The sequence below is a fragment of the Drosophila yakuba genome, chromosome 3R, assembly GCF_016746365.2.
Source record: "Drosophila yakuba strain Tai18E2 chromosome 3R, Prin_Dyak_Tai18E2_2.1, whole genome shotgun sequence".
Classification (NCBI taxonomy): Eukaryota; Metazoa; Arthropoda; class Insecta; order Diptera; family Drosophilidae; genus Drosophila; species Drosophila yakuba.
In genome coordinates this window covers 25,946,135-25,966,635 of record NC_052530.2, presented here as the reverse complement: position 1 = coordinate 25,966,635, position 20,501 = coordinate 25,946,135, and the positions used below count along the sequence as shown (strand labels likewise).

Below are 20,501 nucleotides of genomic sequence, written 5' to 3'. Positions count from 1 at the left end.
TTTGCTCTCTTTTTCCCAATGATGCAAGGCAAATTGAAAGGCCCTGGATGGAGGTTTTTACTTCTTATGCCACCCTTTGCTCGTTCCCTTCGAGAGCTTGTGAAATATGCATCCTCGACATCATCTTCATTAAGTGCTGCTCGCATTGAGGAAGATGTATGGCGGTGACCTCGATAGCAACACACCTCCCACTTTTCTGTCTGGGTCGCCTTGATATACTGACAAATCATTTCACATTTCAGATTCACATTTAACACACAGCGTGCTCTTAAAATTTTCGCTCGTTCAATGACATTGAAAAGAATTTTCATATGTGTATTTCTATTTTTTTTTTGTTTTGTTCTTTTTGCCCTTCCCGATTTGCGATGTCGTCGTTGTTTGCTGACGTTTCGCATGGCTTGTTTTATTTTTGATGCCTTTATTTCGGTAATTTTTCTTTTTTTTTTTTTTTTTTGTTATATATGAGTATATATGTTCATGGCACAGTTCTTCTTCATTGATCTTGTCTGGTGTGTTGAAATTTATAAGCGCTTTAAAATGCAAAATTCGCTACCGCATTGTTCCCGACTGCGGGGGGGCTATTTTTGGAGTGCTCTCACCTCATAACGATAAAATATGTGATAAACAAATTAAATACATTTTTGGGGGCATTTTCCGTTTCTTTGTAGGGCGCCGCCGCGCCTTTATTGCATAATTGCACAAATTGATTACAATTCCGGACGCCATTTTCCAACTGTGCCGGCACACCCAGCGTTTCCTCTAATTTCCCGTCTCCAAATGAGTTTCCAAATGTAGGGTCCCCAAGTGGCCCAATTCTAGTTCCATGTTTTTTTTTCTCTTCTTTTTCCAACTGTTGTGTGTGTGTGTGACTGTGTGTTAAAGGTCAACGAATTGTTTGTCACCGCCGTTGATCTAATGACCGCCAACTGTGCGGCACAGCTGAGCATCTTGTGCTGTTTTGTGTGGCAGCCATATGTTCCCAATTGCTGCCCCTCCGTGTGGATGTGGATTTTCCTGGGCGTGGAGGATGGAGATGGGCGAGGTAGGAAAAGCGCCTTGCTGCGTCCATTTGTCTGCAACTGGCGGGATCCAATTTTGAGTGTTTTGCTTGACGGATTGACGGATGTGTGGGGCTGCTGCTGTTTTTGCTGCGCCAAAAAGCTTTTAGGCCTTCGAAAGAGCACGAGCAGATTGCCAAGGATCGTGATGCAAAATTGCATAAACAGTTGAACTTCAATAACTGGTACACTACTGCAATTGCAAATTGGCCCTACAAGCAAAATTCCTTAATTCTCCATTTTGCATTTAAATCCAACTGATTTGATTTGGAAATGAAACTTTGACACAAATTGATACAGCCAAAACACAAGGCTTTCCCACACAGCAGATGGTGTTGCAAGTTGTTCAACTGTAGTATCTATAATTGGCCAGCACATTCAAGGCCATGAACAAGGCCTGCTGCCACTGCACACAATGCAGCACAACAATGCCGGGCTGCAGAAACATAACGATAAATGTCGGTTTATATTTTTATATAATTTTTAATTAAAGACTGCCGCAGTAGCTCTTGCTCGTGCTGCTGCAATGTGGCAATATGGCAATATGTGAATATGGCAATGGGGCAAGTAGCAATGCAGTTGCAAATAAATAGCTTATCGGCAACCTGCCACAACTGGTGACATTCCCAGTAAAATGGGGCTCTATGCCTGGCCACATCCGCCGATTGCCTCGAGGCCACAGCCTCGCTACTCCTGCTATTGTGTGGCCCATACAACTCGAGCATGTCCTGCCTGCAGGACACCAGCAGCACACACATTTCCCCCCTCATTTCCGTCATGTTGTTGTGCTGGCCTGTCGCGGCGAGTTCACGTTGCGGGTCGGTCCCACGTGTCGTATTAGTTGGATTGAATGTGGACACATGGGGCAAGTCAGTTCGCGTTGACCGATGACGATGGCGCTGTTCCGTTTCGTTTCGTTTGGTTTCGTTACTGTTTTCGCTTATGTTTCGTTCGGTTTCGTTCTTTTCTTCTGGCTTTTCCGGGGGTGTACAAGTGTTTTTCCCCCAATGTATCTGGGTCAATTTAAACAGTGGTGAAAAGGCTTGAGGCCATCCCACACCTACTGCCACCTGTCGTTTTGCTTTTGCCGTTGCTGTTGCTGCCAGTTTTGTGGCTTTTATACGAAAAGCTTTTGTGGGCGTGCTGGTAAACAGCGCACACATACATGTTTACCTCCTGTTTTCCCATTTCCCATTTCCCGGGTCCTTTGCGTGCGCATTTCCGCCTTGGCAGCTCGAAAAATTTATTCGATCAACAAGTTTCGTTTGTCATTTTACGCTTCGTCTCGCTCTATCAGCGCGGAGCCAAACAATAATAACGAAATCCTTGGCCAAAAGAGGTTGAAACTCCGCTCTATATATGCATGCATGTACATTGTAAATATATGTAAAACTTAATAGTTGTTCCACAACAAAAATGTCAGACTGCCAAATGAAAATCGTGCGCTTTAAGAGTGAAAAACTGAATTGATAGACAGTGACAAGGCCATATGCGGAAATCTCTCGCCCAGTGGGTCCCATGGAATATTTATAGCAAATTTATTAATATATTAACGCGGCCCTTTGGAGCAATTCATGCGTGAGCAAGTCAATCAGCCGAGCAGATAGAAATGTGTAACCCGATAACCAACGAGCTTGGCTTTGGCTCATTGAAAAGCCATAACAGCAATCAGTAAACAATATGTTTTCCCTTCTTACCGTTTTTTTTTCTTTTTGTTTTTTCTTTACCAGATATACCCGACATTCCCGACGATATCAAGCATCTGCAGAGCCTGCAGGTGGCCGATTTCAGTTCGAACCCGATACCCAAGTTGCCCTCGGGCTTCTCCCAGCTGAAGAACCTGACCGTCCTGGGCCTCAACGACATGTCGCTCACCACATTGCCAGCGGATTTTGGCAGCCTAACTCAATTGGAATCCCTGGAGCTACGCGAGAATCTGCTCAAGCACCTGCCCGAGACAATAAGCCAGCTGACGAAGCTGAAGCGTCTGGATTTGGGCGACAACGAAATCGAGGATCTACCACCCTATCTGGGCTATCTGCCCGGTCTGCACGAGCTTTGGCTGGATCACAATCAGCTGCAGCGTTTGCCGCCGGAGCTGGGACTTCTAACCAAACTGACCTACCTCGATGTCTCCGAGAATCGATTGGAGGAGCTGCCCAACGAGATCAGCGGCCTGGTCAGCCTCACGGACCTCGATCTCGCCCAGAATCTGCTCGAGGCACTGCCCGATGGCATTGCCAAGCTGAGCCGACTGACCATCCTGAAATTGGATCAGAATCGATTGCAGCGGCTGAACGATACGCTCGGAAAGTAAGTAATATAGGTGGATTTTAAATATAGTAGATTTAAAATAAAGTCGATTTAAAATATAAAATATTTAAAATATAGTAGATTTAAAATTTAGTAGACTTAAAATATAGTAGAAGCCAATATAAATCGTGTAATTGGAACCTCTTACAATGCAAAATCTACACAGTTCGCTTTTCTAGTTCATAACGTTTGGTTATCTTATCGTGGTTATACCACAACATTTGCCAGGCCCAAACAAAATACTTGTTTGTATCTAAAAATAGAAATACAACTTATAATACCGTGCTTTGCAAACAAATATTTTAAGTTCAATATTTAAAATTAATTATGTATCTTATTTGTACTATAGTTGCGAAAACATGCAGGAGCTGATACTGACCGAGAACTTCCTCTCCGAGCTGCCCGCCTCCATTGGCCAGATGACCAAGTTGAGCAACCTGAACGTGGACCGCAATGCCCTGGAGTACCTGCCCCTGGAGATTGGTCAGTGTGCCAATCTGGGCGTGCTGAGTCTGCGGGACAACAAGCTGAAGAAGCTGCCGCCAGAGTTGGGCAACTGCACCGTGCTGCATGTGCTCGATGTCAGTGGGAATCAGTTGCTCTATTTGCCCTACTCGCTGGTCAATCTGCAGCTGAAGGCCGTCTGGCTGTCGGAGAATCAGTCACAGCCGCTGCTCACCTTTCAGCCGGACACGGATGCGGAGACGGGCGAACAGGTGTTGTCATGCTATCTGCTGCCCCAGCAGGAATACCAGCCAATTACCCCAGGTGAGTTTGGATGAGTCAGCAACGAGCTGTACGTATAAATGGCCATGTGGTTTAACCCACCACCACAGTGGTTAAAGGTTGCTCCACATTTGGCGCTGTCTGCTCGCGGTGGGCCAAATTTGGCCAAGTTATGTGCCCTTATCAGCACCTGACATAGATTCCACAATACCCCGAACCCCAGCCCCCGTATCGTTGTGCAATATCTTCCATCTATGCTCGCATTTCCGCGATAAGATAAACCGCACAAAGTGAGCAAACATCGCCAACAAACGAGCGCTATCCCAAGCTCTCTACGTTTGTATACCTTGCCCAATCTTATTGGGTGAACTGAACCCAATAGAATAAATGTATACAAAACTTTCGGCAAATCTTTAAAATTTCAATTCAATGTTATACTCCCAGCAAGTTTTCACCTATATTTGTGACTAAATTTATCTTCTAATGGTGCTGCAGCAAGAGCACCTTTTTCCATAATTCTGTTCTATACTGATTTTGATTATTTTCTTTGCATTCCGCCACGTCACGCGCTCCCTCCAACATTTGCACTCCACTCACCCTCTATTTTATGTTCATCCAATCCAATACAATCCAATCCAATCAAAGACTATCCACCCATGACGCTTTATAGATCAAGCGAAAAATTTGATTCCACGGAATTCTTCAGTTATCAGCAAAAAGGTTTGCGTTGAGTATTACCTTCTTTGTTAGTATCAATAAAAATACACGCTATATCTGCCTTGTACAGTTAACAAGTCCATATAGTAGAGTTGCTCATTTTGGTTTAATGAACTAGTTGCGTTGGAAATTAAATTTAAAATTCAATTGTTATCAGTTTAAACTCTACTATATTGGCCCACTTCATACTTGAAGCATGACCGCTAAGCATTTGCATGCCAGCTTTGTTTTGAATGTGAAGCTTAGAACTTATACTTTAATGCTTTCTGGTTACGAATGTTTTGAATAGAAAGTTAACTAGTTTCGAATAAAAAACCGAATAAGACCTGGAATGAAGCCAATGATCTAATAGTATGGTATGCTACCTAAACAATTTATATAACACCCATTCCGGTTGACATTTTAACCATAACCCCGTTCACTTGGGTTCCTCGTAGACGTTAGCATCGCAGCTCGCCAACACTTTTGGTTTTGGAAACGCATCTTGGTCTGGCCAAAAGCCAGTCAGCATTGACAATGCCTGTGTTGAGTGTTTGAAACAAAAACACTAACCGGTTTTCTCCAACACCCGAAAATGACGTCATGACAACAAGTTGTTTTGTTTTTCTTATAAGTTGGGTGTCTCAGGACCGGGCGTTGGCTTGAAAACATGAATATATGGTTTCTTTATAGTGACTGAGAATACTCTCACACACGCAACGTTGCGCGATGGATGATAAAAGTGTGTTCGATTTGGCTTGTTTGATTTGATTATGTTATTATTTTGTGTTTATATTCCACCATTCATTTGACGGCCCATGCGTGTTTCCCATCGCCGATCAGTGCCGTTTTTTGCTGCTGGTTCCCACACCCTGGAAAAAAACCACTTGGACTGGGGATTGGCTGGCGATTGGCATCTATTTTGCCCCCGAATTGAGCAGTCTTAGCTGCCCACCAGTGGCAGCATGCCAGATCAAAGCGGGCAAATAGACGATTTGTTTGTTGTTGGCTGCTAGTACCAAAGATCCATTACCGTTTCATCTTCCGACCATATATCGTATCCATGTTTCTCCCATGGAACATCCAGAGTATAAGGCCCTAGCATTTTGTGGCACTTGAGTGATGTCAACGCGTGTGACGTCATATGGGCAAGGCGTGGCAATGGGTTGCTTAAAAAAAAAACTGGGGCAAGATCGCCGAGCAATGTAATTATGTGTATGACGCTGCGTTGGTTAATAATATTAATCGCCCGGCTTGTTTCGATGTGGTACGTGTGTGTATGCCACCAAAACTAACTGTTGATTAATGGCCTGTCACAGGGGTTACAGTAGGACCTCGCTAGGTAGAAATCTTAATTCAAAAACCCGTTTAAATTCCTTACCACAGCCAGTAAACTCCTTGTAACATTGTAAATGTGATTTAAATATCTGTGCTTAAGTGTTTCAAAATCCAATTAAATTGGTTAAATTATTACCTGTAGATATGTAAATTAGCTAGCCTAGAGCTGAATTCGTTTATCACCAATCTTCACTGTGACATTCACTGATTGAGTGCCGCATGATTCAACCTGTATTTGTTGTTACCAATGTTGCTATTGTGGTTTCGGTTCTGTGGCGTAGTTGCTTCCCAATCGAAATGAATGTATAAGTAGATATTGTAACTGTTATTTGGCTTCGAAACGAGTTTTGGCCTATGCGATTGCCTATAAATAGCCGTATATCATCAGCATATTTGGAGAACAACTTGTCTGGTAACTTCGCAACCGATCAAGCGATCAACCGATCTACCGATCAATGGTCAATGACGGATTAAGTGGACACACAAATAGCACACATAACTCAACCAATTTGGATGAATGTGTGAATAGTTTCAAGATCACGTCGCCATTATTGTTTTCCCCGCACATCTTAGTGCCATGTAAGCTATGCTCAAATTATCCAATTAAAGTCATGGGACTACTCGGCTCGAGAAAAACAAGAGGAAATAATTTTAAATGCGGAGCACCCGACACGAAATGGCCTCTTATTATTGTCATTGCCATTACAAGTCGTCTTCTATTTGCATAAATCTTCATCTTGGCGCTTACTTTACTTGGACTCCCCACTGGGGGGGCCACTGAATTTGTTTGCCTATGCTAAAATCGGTAACGATTGTAAGTTACGACTGCGACGGACCGGACATTCAGCAATCGTGGCTTTGTCGGCGGCTGCGACTGTGACTGTGGATGCAGCTACTTGGGTCTCAGCCAGTGGCACTTCCTGCCTCGAAAAAGCGGTGATTTGCATTTGTTTATTGCCGCAACAGCCATCCATCCCCTGCACTTGCTGCGTAGATAGATTGATTGGCCGTCAGTTGGGGGTTTTGGTATCCGAGAAGCACTGATTGCCGCCTGCGTGCCCCCACATGTTGCAACTTTTATGTTGTTTACCCGTGATTGTGGTGTGAAAAATTTACGGCGCGCACACTTCTCATAAGCGCTTGATGGATTAGCCAGTGGACTTGGTTGGTCCAGCAGACCTGGCCAGCAGAAACTGCCAGCCAAAATGTTTACGCTGCTGCGTCCAAAAATAGTGGTTTGCCAGCTCGTAGTTTTAATGGTTGGTTTATTTATTGATTTGTGCAAAACCAAAAGCGTAGACCATTAAGCGTTTTGAATATAAGTCCGTTTGTATATAATAAATATCGTTGTATACATATATTTCATATATACTATATCTGCATACATACATATGTGTATATCCCAACAACTACGTATTAAAAGTGTGTGCATGAGCATGCAGTTCACTAATCCAAAGCCATTTTGAACCCCACAAAACACCTCGTTGCACTGTTGATTTATATGCTAATGGAATTCGTTTGATTTGCCCCTGAAACAGCCCGTGACCTGGAATCCGATTCGGAGCCATTCGAGGAGCGCGAACCGTCGCGCACCGTGGTCAAGTTCTCGGAGGAGGCCACCCAGGAGAAGGACACGCCCTTCGTGCGCCAGAACACGCCGCATCCCAAGGATCTCAAGGCCAAGGCGCAGAAGCTGAAGGTGGAGCGCAGTCGGAACGAGGAGCACGCCAATCTGGTCACCCTTCCGGAGGAGGTGAGTTCTGGTCTCAAATTCGATCCGAATGCCAAGCTTCTGCATTGGTTCCATCGATAGAAGAGATTTCTAAGCATTTTCCAGCGCAAATATACGATTGTTTTCATACGTTGTCATGCTCTTTTGGCTGCTTACTAATCCTAGAATTAAGCCTAGTGGCTAAGTAGCTTGAGTAGAAAGAGACCAAAACTAACTGGGTATTGCTGACTGGTTTACTACTCAATTCTACAAATTTAAACTATTTAACTATTTACAGAGTAACTTACACACACTTTACTGAATGCTTTATGTAGAATTTAATTTTACACACTTTGCTCGAGGAGCTGTAAAGTGCCATGTAAAGTCAAGTAAATAAAATAAAGTTCCCTTTTCCTCCCCAGAACGGCACCAAGTTAGCCGAGACTCCAACCGAGACACGAACCATTGCAAACAATCACCAGCAGCAGGCACACCCAGTGCAGCAACCAATCGTTGGTGTAAATTCCAAGCAACCAGTGGCTGTGGGTGTAGTCACTCCAACCCCGACGATAGCCCCAGCCGGCGTACAGGGTGGCCCAGAGGGAGCCAGCTCCACCGCCAACAATGTGAAGGCGGCAACGGCAGCTGTGGTGGCTGAATTAGCAGCCACTGTTGGTGGCGGTGATGAGGTCCAGGATGATGACGAGCAGGAGGATGAGTTTGTAAGTATTAGGATGGACAAATATCACATATTCTATAAAAATATTCAATTTACTTCTTAGGAATCCGATCGCCGTGTGGGCTTTCAAGTGGAGGGCGAAGACGATGACTTTTACAAGAGGCCACCCAAATTACACAGAAGGTAAGCAATATAAATCTTTAACTAATCGGTAATGGAATCTATTTGGACTACTCAATTGTTTTGTTAGTAAAAGTAGTTTATTTTTTACCTTTTTAATAATGATTCTTTACTATATAATTTCTTACCTAGGGACACTCCGCATCACCTGAAAAACAAGCGTGTACAGCACTTAACCGACAAGCAGGCCAGTGAAATTTTGGCCAATGCCCTAGCTTCCCAGGAGCGTAACGATACGACACCACAGCACTCGCTGTCCGGCAAAGTGACATCACCAATTGAGGAGGAGGAGCAGCTGGAGGTGGAGCAGGAGCAGGAACAGGAGCAGCAACAGCAACAGCAGCATCCCTTCGACTCCTCGCTCTCGCCCATTCCGGCTGGCAAAACAGCAGAGGCCAGCACCGACCCAGGTAAATACCGAAATTGTTTCAATTAATTACATTTATATTGCTCTATCTCTGTGAACCGAGAACTGTGTCCAAAACAGCCAAAGTGCTTTGGGTGCTGCATGGGTGATAGCCAGGCATTGATGGGAAATCGATATGAAAGTGGGCGGGCACTGGTAATTTTCACTCATTTGCCAATTGGGTGACCTTACGGGTAGAGGGGCAGACGGGCAGACACTGAAGTGGAAACTTAATTGGCATCCTCTTGGACCACTTTTTAGATGCAAAGTGAAACCACAAAGAGACCACCCATGCCCCCTTTTAATTGTTTCAGCTCTCCACACGCCACCTAAATATAAATACACTCTACTCTTTTATTTTTTTTGTTTTTTGGGGTCTAGGCCTCATCAATGGGGCAGTACTTCCGACATAATTATATCGGCAGAAAAAAGAGAGGTTATTAGCAAGAGAGCCAAGTCGATTAAAAGCGCGTTATGCCAGCGGAATACTACAGGTGTAGAGACCGTGTTGGGCTTGTGAAATACACGCAACAGTTGAGCGCTAACCTGGCCTATAAATAGGCAAGGCACGTAGTGTTTGCCTGCTTATCAGATAGCGATATCGGCTTGCAAAAGCTGATAAAAATGAGCAGAGATAGTGGAAAAACTGTGCAAACCTCACTCAAACCAAGCAGAGGGTAAACAAGCAAAGAGAGCGCCGAATGGCGATAAAAAATGTGGTGCAAATGAAACTGAAAAGAGTTGCCTCATTATACACATATGTGGCTAGGGCTATATGGGTATGGCTACCTGGGAAAGCTGAGAGTGAGCAGAGAGCTACGGAGAGACTAGAGTATAGAGTCTAACAACCAGAGACCAGAGACCACATCGAGTGCAATTGCCAGACTTTGCGACCGGGTCTGGGCGTTTGGCCCACTCGCCGCCTGCTTTAGTCATTCTTCAGTTACGCTTGCGTTTTGTCAACGTCGCGAGAGACGCGCTACATTCGCCAGCAGCTCACCGTACATTTGCACTTGTTATTATACGGTTTTTTATTATTTTTGTTTGCTCCTCAATTGGCATTCAAAACAGAGAGCGCGTTATAGCCAAGACTCCCGAGATCTTGGCCAATAACAATAGCAGAAGCTTCACACGCAAATATCAACACCTTGACTTAGTTATAAAAGCAGAGGGGAAACATCATTTCATTTCATTGTTAAATAATTCTCCCGAGGAGAGTGTGAAATGTTTTTTTCTTCGACTCTACTTTTTCTGCCTACGTGTTTTTGTTGTCTCGAGCGAATATGGAATATTGTTATCGATTTTTGTCTGCTGTCTGCCATAATTCCTTTATGGAGGTGTTGAGGAGGAGGCAGCGGGTCATTCGTCTGGAAAGTTTCTCACGTTGCGCATACGCAGCGTATGATGGCCCGAGGTCGTAATTGAATTTCAGCTGCAGTTCTCCGTCAATTCGAGTGCTCAAGGTTGGGAAACGGAACAGAAGGAAGCAATAGCGAAGCCCCCAGGCCAAGTAGCCATCCCTATTTGCATATCGGCTTCAGTGCATATCCCCGAAAATGAGCTACTTGAAAGTAAATTTAGTCTTGTTTATCTAGCAAGCGTTGCCGGGTTTTCTGTTGGATATTTGCAGATGGCAAACATGAGAAGTGTGCTCAGTTCGCTTCGGTTTAGTTCGGATCCGTACGGTTGTGTGCATATCCGGTTTCCCGGAATTTCCTTCGCCTTTGCACAGATTTTTCTGGCTTGATATTGCAACCGCTTCGGCAATACAATCAACATTTGCACAATTCCTTTGACATTTCTACGCTACGCTGTGCTCTATTTTTATAAATTTTTTTGCTGGTTTCTGGCAAACAATGAGCTGCATTTGCTACACATTTGGTGCACATTTCCTGCAGGATTCTTAAAGCACGGTTACCTCCTTTACTTTCGAAATAGAATGGTACCGTCCGAGTCGACCAATGTTGCCCAATAAATAAACCGTTGATAAGCTCAAGGCAATGGCATTCATTATTTATGTATTGTGCCGTTGATTGCATGGGATTCTTATTGAATTTTCCGCAGTATGTTGCGTGTTCGTCAATGTGCTTGTATATTTATATATGATTCTTTGTCGGTTTGGTTTCCCGGTTTGTTTGTTCGGTGCGCCCTTTTCATCACTGATGTAACAAAGTATGCATTATTATTTGCTGTTCTCTTGCAGCTTTTGTGCAAACAGCAATTTAAACTATTTGCAGTTGGCATTCCTTCTATCATGGGCATCAAACAAACACGATTTTCGATTTGGACTTTGGCTTGCCGAATGTTTTAAGTTTTGCGAATGAAATCATAGCCCTGAACCTCAGGCCTTGTGCTTTTCACAGTTGCATGCTAAGTTTATCGTTTAAACCGCCACTCCCCAGTGGTAGAATTTTCCCAGACCCCTCCCACCCCTCCCTGCCAACAGTCGTGACAGTTTTCTCTCCCCCTTAAAATAAGAGGAAAAATAGAATTTTCGCGCTAGAAAACAAACAAAAATGCAATAAACGCCAGCTGCAGCGGAGAAGAGAGAAGGAGAAGTGAGGAGCAGCCTGTTCGGGTCAAAGAATTTCACTGCGTATTTTCCAATATTTTCGCCGCCATGTTGATAGCATGGAAATGTGGAAAATTCGAGTAATTGTCACCGAGGTGGCTGTCTGTCCCAGCAAACCAAACCAATCCAAGCGAACATCGGTTTGTCAACAAACATGGATGCGGGAATGTGACGACCTGAATTGTTGCCCTCAAAATGCAATCAAAATGAACACTTACACACACGAACACACACTCGGAGCTGTTTTCATTACCAAAAGCGCTTTTCGCGCCCATGATATCATCCGTTTCGTTTTAAGCACATTAATCAGTACGCAAACCTGTGCTGCCCCACTGATATCGGGAAATAACGCATACGACAGGTGGACCAAGGTCATTAACTACCACTTGACTTTGCTGTACTGGCTGGGTTGGTCTTTTGCTGTAATGTTCCTACGTATGTGTCCAAAAATTTCGTAATGATTCAGAGCCACCTTATCGCCAGTTTGTTTTACTACTACGGTTTCGTTTTGTTTCATTCTCCCCACTTTGTTTTTGTGCCTTCTTGTTTTGCTTTATCACATTGGCTTAGGCATTCCAAAGTTTGATTAGATAGCAGTGTTTTGAACGCACACCCCTTTCAAAAAACCAACGCTCGATTGCAGTGAAAATCGAAAGAGAAGAGACAGTTTTCTGATGGAGGGAGCTTAGTGTGGTTTTGTTGTCGGGATATTCCTGGGTGATTTTATGCGCCCATAAAAACTTTGTTCATTAATTTTTGTCGCCACATTTAAGCGGACGTCGCACGGTCGTTTTTGTTGATTTCCAAAGCTTAACACTCGCAATTTGTCAGAGGCTGCAGCATCGCAACCCGGCGTTTAACCTGGTGGGCAATTAATCATGGAACCTGCCAGCACTTCACAACTAAAGCATTTTCCATAAGCGCCCGAAACAAAAAAAAAGGGCAAATAAAATATTTCAGAACTCGTGGATTGCAAAAGGGCTTTAAGTCGTTTTAAGCGCACTCGAATCATTGATCTCTTGCCATTGATAATGTCGGGGTAATTAAAATCGATTGATTCCATGCGGTCATTGGCTTAAATTCCATCAGAGTTGAAAGCGAAATTTGCATGAACGGGGAAAAGTTGTGGTGCAAGTTCTTCTTTTTTGTTTCCACTTGTCACAACAAATGTGACAAGTTGAGGCTCCTGGAGAGTGCCGTCCACATCTTGGCCACAGAATGCCGTGAGGAAAAAATAGTCGAGAAATATGAAATATGATTTCTGCCTTCTGGCATGTTATGTCCATGCTGTGGGCTAATTTCCCAGGGACAGAGATGACATAGTCATTTACATATAAATGACAAAACAAAAAGAGAGCAGCGAACTGGAGAGAAGCTGCAGGATTTCCCCGCTCCTTGCCATTGATTTTGGAATTTGGCATTTGTCAGCTGGCAGGAGATTCCGATTTGCGATTGCGATGCGATTGCGATTCATGGCCAGCGTGCAAATGCTAATGCATTCGGGGAATCATCATTTCTTATTGCCACCTCTTCGTTTTACGAGTTGCTCTCGTTGCTTTTGGTGTATTTAAATTTTTTTATGTTTATGCTTATGCCATTTATTTTACGGATGTGATGAAGGACAAAAACGATGGCCTTTCTGCGGGGCTCACCTCATTGAGCTGCACGCGTGATGTCATCGTAAAATGCTTAAATGCCCGCTTAAGTGGGTGCCGCAAAAAGTTCGCAGGCACTGTGGCAATCAGTAAAATAAGTCTGATAAGAAATATGAGGAAAACAAATGGTCTTATGCGATCCTTCTTGTGCAGTTCCTGTTCCTGTTCCAGTTCGTATTAAAACTTCACTTGCCGTGCCCTCCCTGCAGAAAGATTGCCTACATTCCGGCGTCCTCAGGAACCGGAATAAAAACACACAGCACGTGTCATTTGCTCTCCTCCCCGGGAAAAAATCTTATTTTGTTTTATGGCTTTTTCTCTGGTTATTGTTGTCTCAGACCGTTTTTCTCCCACTCATCTGGGTGGAGAGCATGAAAAGATGGCTTTATTCGGAGCATATGCATGTGGGGCGAAATATACATATCCATAAAAATATCTTTTGGTTTACACATTTGTCCGGCAATTCAGAGAGTCAAATTGAGAATGAGGGCGATGAGTTGTTGGCATTTAAAAAATTTAAAACGTTTAAACAGCATACTTTGCTGCCACAACACCTTCGCTTAAACTTCTATGCCACTGAAATTGTTGAATTATGAATATAAGAAGCACAAACAAATTTGGGTCTGTAAGCAAGCAAAGAAATTCAAATTTTCTGAATACCCCACTCAACTTACCAAACTCAATAATGGTACATTGAGTGAATGGCAATGTCGGTTTGCAGGTGAAGTAGACTGAAATCCGGCAATATTAATGTTGACTTGACAGGCAGACAGGAATCCAAGGAGGTGAGGCTCAAGCTGAGTGGTGCCCCTGTCTTTTCATTTATGCATTGATTAACATGAAAACTCGCATACAATTACAAAGTGAAATTGTCTCAAGAGCCGACTCTCTGTTTTCGCCCGTCCCGCCATCCTGGCGAATTCTTGACAGTCGATGGATGTGGAGATGGGAAAAGAAAATGATTTTGTTGGCCAAAGTGCCGACGGATTTATTGAGTGCAAATCAGCAATAGCGAAAATGAAAGCAATAAATGTGCTTCTGAGATGGGAAAAGTTACTGGCACTCATCTTTCTTACACCACCATTTCGACCTGAGGGACGTCTGAGCGTTTTCTGGCAGACTGTCTGTTTATTTATTTAATAATTATACAAAGTCGTTTTCTCAGCTGGAGGAGGGGTCTTGAGGGGTCTCAGCCAAGGTCGTTGCTTTAATGCCTGTTTCTAGTGGAGGGGTAATATCGCTTTTGCAGCGGTTCATTGACTGCTGTTTATGGCCAAGTACCAGCTGCTGTTGGCCAACTTTTGGTCATTCAATTTAAATGTCATCATGGCAGAAATTTATGCTGAACACGAACCCTTTAGGTTGTTGTTGCTTCGTGGAAGGTGTTTCAAATTGGATTAAATCAACGCAATAAATGTGTAATTTCACTGATGCTCCATCGCATTGATGGGGTTTTCCGTTCCAATGCACTTGAATGGATGCATATGGGCTATCCACTTAGCCAGCAGTCCCTGTTTTTATCTATTCCTCTGGCAGACACAGATCGATTGCGCTCCTTTAGCTCATCGGTAGAACGAAAAGTTAGCTTCGCATATTAAAAAGTGCAGTCAAATATAAAATAGGTTGCCTCACAACATAACAAACACTGGGTGTCTGGACAGGATGCCTGGCAGCTAGCTGCTTATATTAAAAAGTGCACTCAGATAAAAAGCAAATCCAGTCATGTTCAATGTCAAAATCAAAGTCAAAGAGGGCAACAATACCCTGCCCCGTAATGGCCAGCGCAGCAACGGCAACTTTAGCTACTCCGGAGCTGGAAGTGGTCGCAATAGTCCGGCGATGAGCAGCCTGCGCAGCTCACTGGCCTCCTCCAACCGGAGTCCCAGTGGATCACTGCAGCGCAAGGGCAAGAGAGTACGGATAGTGACCAGCTATGATCCGGTGGATCGGGATTACGAAAGGCAGAGGCAGCTTTATGGTAAAAGTTCGGGGATTAAGAAATATAAATATATTACCTCTGATAACTTGATAACTCGGTTGATATTAAATAAATCAATCTCTTTGTTTACAGATAACTTGGATGGCGTTACGGAGCTGCGTTTGGAGCAGTACGAAATCCACATCGAGCGCACTGCAGCAGGATTGGGTCTGAGCATTGCCGGTGGCAAGGGCTCCACGCCCTTCAAGGGTGACGATGATGGCATCTTCATATCGAGGGTCACCGAAGCGGGACCCGCTGATTTGGCTGGCCTCAAAGTGGGCGACAAGGTGATCAAGGTCAACGGCATTGTTGTCGTGGATGCGGATCACTATCAGGCGGTGCAGGTGCTAAAAGCCTGCGGTGCCGTACTTGTTTTGGTGGTACAGCGCGAGGTGACTCGCTTGATTGGACACCCCGTGTTCAGCGAGGATGGCAGTGTGTCCCAAATCTCTGTGGAGACGCGACCACTGGTGGCGGATGCCCCTCCGGCTGCATCCATTAGCCACGAGCGTTACATCCCGGCACCCATCGAAATTGTGCCCCAACAGCAACAGCAGCCCATTCAGCACGTGGCTCCAACGCATAGCTATTCGGGCAACGTGTTTGCCACACCCACAGCTACTGCCGCACAAACGGCGCAGCCTGCGGCGTCTGCTGCACCCAATGGATTGCTACTGAATGGCAGGGTGTGTAATCCGTGTAATACATTCCCTAACCAAATCCATCCACCTCCCTGACATTTCACTCGTTGCCCCGCACTGTCCTTTACTATTTGTGATTGATTTCTGGTTTTCGATGTGCGGTCATTTTCAGGAGGCGCCACTGAGCTACATCCAGCTGCACACAACGCTCATCCGCGATCAGATTGGCCAAGGACTGGGCTTCAGCATTGCGGGCGGAAAGGGGTCGCCGCCGTTCAAGGACGACTGCGATGGCATTTTCATATCCCGCCTCACGGAGGGCGGCCTGGCGCACCGTGATGGAAAAATTATGGTGGGCGACCGGGTGATGGCGGTGAGTGGGCGGCGTTCCACACGCCGGACGTTTCAATCTCTGAGCCAGGCTAATGGCATTTCCCTGTACAGATTAACGGCAACGATATGACTGAAGCCCATCATGACGCAGCCGTCGCCTGTTTGACTGAACCGCAGCGATTTGTGCGTTTGGTGTTGCAGCGCGAGTACAGAGGTCCACTGGAGCCACCGACGAGTCCACGCAGTCCGGCAGTGCTCAACTCTTTGAGCCCATCCGGCTATCTGGCCAACCGACCAGGTGGGTATATCGGAATACTCAATAGATTTGAACATCTGCAACTTAATGCTCCGAAATGCTGAACCCTTGTTTTCTTGTACTCGTATTTTCCTCCATGCGCTTTAAATAACCAATGTGTTTTTCCCACCTCCATTGCCAACAGCTAATTTCAGCCGATCGGTGGGGGAAGTTGAGCAGCCGTACAAGTACAACACCCTGGCTGCGACCACGCCCACACCGAAGCCCACTGTGCCAGCTAGTATAAGCAACAATAATAACACTCTGCCCAGCAGCAAAACCAATGGATTTGCCACTGCTGCTGCCACGATAGACAGCTCCACGGGACAACCAGTGCCCGCTCCCCGTCGCACCAACTCCGTTCCAATGGGAGATGGAGACATTGGGGCCGGCTCCACCACCAGTGGTGATTCTGGCGAGGCTCAGGTAAGGAAGTTGGATTGTTAGCTCTAGTAGTTGCATAGACTATAGTCTAGTTTCCTGTTTAGCCAGTTGCACGTCATTTTAATGTTGCCCATAAGCTCGTTACCTTACTTTTTTGTTTTCTACAATCATGATCAGTCGGTAGGATTAAGATAAAACCAAAATGTATTAGCTTGCGCTGCAGTATCTTGCATATATTTTTAATCAGCTTAAAAGGTAAGTAACCGAAATTTATTTTGTTATCTTAACAATAAACTGCAGCGCAAGTCGTCCAAGCAAATTGTTGTTGATATTTGGCGCCCAAAAACCTAAATTCAAAACTTAAACATGAACACACTAAATAGTCGTAAGTTACCTAATATGTGCTAATCCATTTCTCCGCCAGATTATCAAATACTCATAACACTAGCTGCTAGATCTATATATTTGCTCATCTACTCGTATGTATAACGAAATTGTTTGTGTTTGTTTTGCATGTGCCCTGTGCGCCTTGTTCGTCCTCCCAATATATGCCATATGCTATATGCTCATTTTGCATACATTGTCGAATATATATACATTATATTATCGACCGATTAGCTGCTAAGTTTGCACCGATTTATGTCCCAGCTTGTTGAGCACCCATCGAGAAAAAGAGCCAAAATGCTAGGAGGCGTTTGCAGGATTGTATCTAAATTAATGATATTCATAGTTAGGCACGTTAGCTTAGTTCTAGATCTTACGATGGCTACATAAGGCCATCATCAAAAGTGAAACCAAAATTTACAAAAACCAACATATTTTTGTTTCTTTTTCTCTGATCAACCCAACACCCCCCTCGAAAATCCAAAAAAAACTTGCTTAAAACCGATATTTCCGAACACTTTGCTAAACCCAAAAACCACGTAACAACCAACCAACGTGAGCAGCCCTCCTCGTTGCGACCGCTGACCAGCGATGATTTTCAGGCGATGATCCCGGCACACTTCCTCAGCGGCGGCAGTCAGCATCAGGTGCATGTGGCCCGGCCCAACGAGGTGGGCGTGAGTGCCGTCACGGTGAATGTGAATAAGCCTCAGCCGGATCTGCCCATGTTCCCGGCGGCACCCACCGAACTTGGCCGCGTCACCGAGACGATCACCAAGTCCACGTTCACGGAGACGGTGATGACGCGCATCACCGACAATCAGTTGGCGGAGCCGCTTATCAGTGAGGTGACTATCTCCACATCCCGCATACACTAGAAGCGCGTACAGTCGCTGCCCAAGAGTCCAAGAGTTAAAGAATCGTTGTGTAAATGCCACAAGCAAAGTTATCCGGACACACGGACACACATTATCCTGTAGCTCAGATGACCTGATAAAAAATATGTAACAAATTAATTATACTATATAGTGTATCCAGCACGGAATTCGAGCTTTCCTCGTCACCGCACATAAGCACGCACACCCGTACATGATGCACAACACACACCAAAATTTACCTAGTTTAAATCGAAATTAATTTACGTTTTATATTCTCCACAATTGGCACACTTTGACCCATTGGCCGCGCGTCCTATCTTCAATTTGATTTTGCTAAATAAATATATGTGCGTTTTGCAAACGATTTGATTTAACTATTGGTCCCCAGTTTGATGTACGTTTGCCTTGGAGGCGCCGAGTTCATATATGTTTCATGCCAAGCATTATGCAAAACATGCACATTTACAAGAGTTGTGATTGCTCCGACTAATTGATTAGCAGTTGAGATGGAATTGGATTAAGTTGGTTGTGGCAAAATGCTGGAAAATACTATTAAGCGATTAATCAATTCGATTTAATTCACTTAAATGTGGAAGAAGTTTTGCATGCCAATGGTTTCTGTACTAAGTTAACTTTCCCTCTACTAACACTGGATAAATATAATTTTCCATCTGTTTCACAAAAATCCTGGTTTATGTTTCTTTTGCAAATAGCTTGAAACCGACAAAAATATCTATTTAAGTGGGTATTAGCCATAATGCTTTTGAGGGGTTTTCAAATCTTTTTATCGTTTATCTTTTTGGTTACTAAGTGCTGCTACAGTTTTTGATAGCCAGGCCAGCACTTGTATTTAGTGTTTTTTCACAGTAACGTAATCTATTGAATTGAGCGGCAAAGCGACTTTCGTTTGAACGACAGAATGGTTTACTCACTCACTTTTCGTAGAGCCACTCGAGTGACATTGTCGACGTGATGCAAATCCCGGCAAGAAATCCCAGAGAGTCTGTGCATGTGGCAGGCTTTGTCACTTGCCACTTGCAGCATAAATATCTAAAGCGGCCAACTATGCTACATGCAAATATCCTTAAATAATAAAGTAAATGCATGCCGAAAAAAGATTTCGAAACTATAAATGACTCACAAGAGTTCCCAACAGCGTTTATTTTGTGTGCGGCAGAGTGTGGCCATAAGTAAACTTTAAATATTTCTGTTTGCCTTCGCAATCTCCATCTCCATCTCCATCTGCGTGTGTCTGTCTCCGGGGCACGGTTAAATAAAACATTTAATTGTTTTTAATTTATTTTCCCCTTGTGCGTTTGCATTCCGCATCGGAGCGAGATATCCTATCCGTTAGCTTCGAACTCGAAAGAATTCAATTTCCCGAGGTAATTGGCAAGAGTTAGTAGCAGTGTTTATTTGGCATCTTGACACGAATGAGCCTTTGTGGATATGTCTGTGCCAGTGTCAGTTCTCTGGAGTTAGTTCCGAGTTTGTCGGCAATGAATATAAAACCGAAATATTATGCTTTGATGTTGCAATATGCCAGCACTTGAGCTAAACGATGCTCACCTCAACCACAGGAGCCGCAAAAGCTTTGTTTAAATCTGTGTGAAAATGCGTGAGCCAAGAAAATTCAGCATAAAGTGGGCGTTTCACCCACTCACCCACTCTTTGTGCATGTTGTTTAATCTAAAATTAAGTTATTCATAAGAACAGCACAAAACGTATTCATTATTTATTGAATGTGAATCACTTCTGGTACTCGGTTTTCATGTTTAATGAATGCTTCGACTTAAGTGCATGACTTTATTTTTGTTGGTGTTTGTTTGGCTTGCCTTGGTTTTTGTGTCTCACCCAAGAGTAGCCCCCTTAATTTGCATGTACATTTTAATATAAATATCACCAACAATTTTGCACCACCATTGAACGCCAGCACATGAGCACCCTTCAACCATTCAACAATTCATCCATGGATTCACCTAATATACACGGCAGACTCAGTAGGATTCTTAGCGTTAGGCCCATTGATCTGTGTTAATTTTGTGATGTGCTAACACACGATTTCCCATTATCTGTCCTGTAGGAGGTTGTGCTGCCCAAGAACCAGGGCTCCCTGGGATTCAGCATCATCGGCGGCACGGATCATTCCTGTGTGCCCTTCGGCACTCGAGAGCCCGGCATTTTCATATCGCACGTAAGTACAGACGGATGGCTGTATTAACTAACAATTACCTGCAGCAGCAGCAGCAGCAGCAGCTGGCAAAAAAGTTT

The 20,501-nt window shown here is 44.3% G+C and overlaps 1 protein-coding gene across 33 annotated transcripts in view; it reads left to right on the top strand.

Annotated features, from left to right (window-relative positions):
* Window positions 1-20,501, top strand: part of LOC6538383 (protein lap4) — a 61,943-nt gene that overhangs the window by 15,697 nt on the left and 25,745 nt on the right. For 17 of the 33 annotated variants that reach the window (XR_005561628.2, XM_015193320.3, XM_039376053.2 and 14 more), the window contains 13 exons: window positions 2,789-3,371; window positions 3,721-4,139; window positions 4,743-4,817; window positions 7,670-7,884; window positions 8,265-8,564; window positions 8,625-8,704; window positions 8,834-9,111; window positions 15,406-16,001; window positions 16,129-16,329; window positions 16,401-16,587; window positions 16,730-17,010; window positions 17,916-18,200; window positions 20,314-20,424. Coding sequence is in view for 32 of the 33 variants with exons in the window: in XM_015193320.3 (XP_015048806.1) it covers window positions 2,789-3,371; window positions 3,721-4,139; window positions 4,743-4,817; window positions 7,670-7,884; window positions 8,265-8,564; window positions 8,625-8,704; window positions 8,834-9,111; window positions 15,406-16,001; window positions 16,129-16,329; window positions 16,401-16,587; window positions 16,730-17,010; window positions 17,916-18,200; window positions 20,314-20,424 (3,611 nt within the window). In the remaining variant the exon portion in view is untranslated. Of the gene's footprint in view, window positions 1-2,788; window positions 3,372-3,720; window positions 4,140-4,742; window positions 4,818-7,669; window positions 7,885-8,264; window positions 8,565-8,624; window positions 8,705-8,833; window positions 9,112-14,964; window positions 15,313-15,405; window positions 16,002-16,128; window positions 16,330-16,400; window positions 16,588-16,729; window positions 17,011-17,915; window positions 18,201-20,313; window positions 20,425-20,501 lie in introns of those variants that run through there. The other 16 variants (XM_015193322.3, XM_015193331.3, XM_015193342.3 and 13 more) reach the window with 6 other exon arrangements.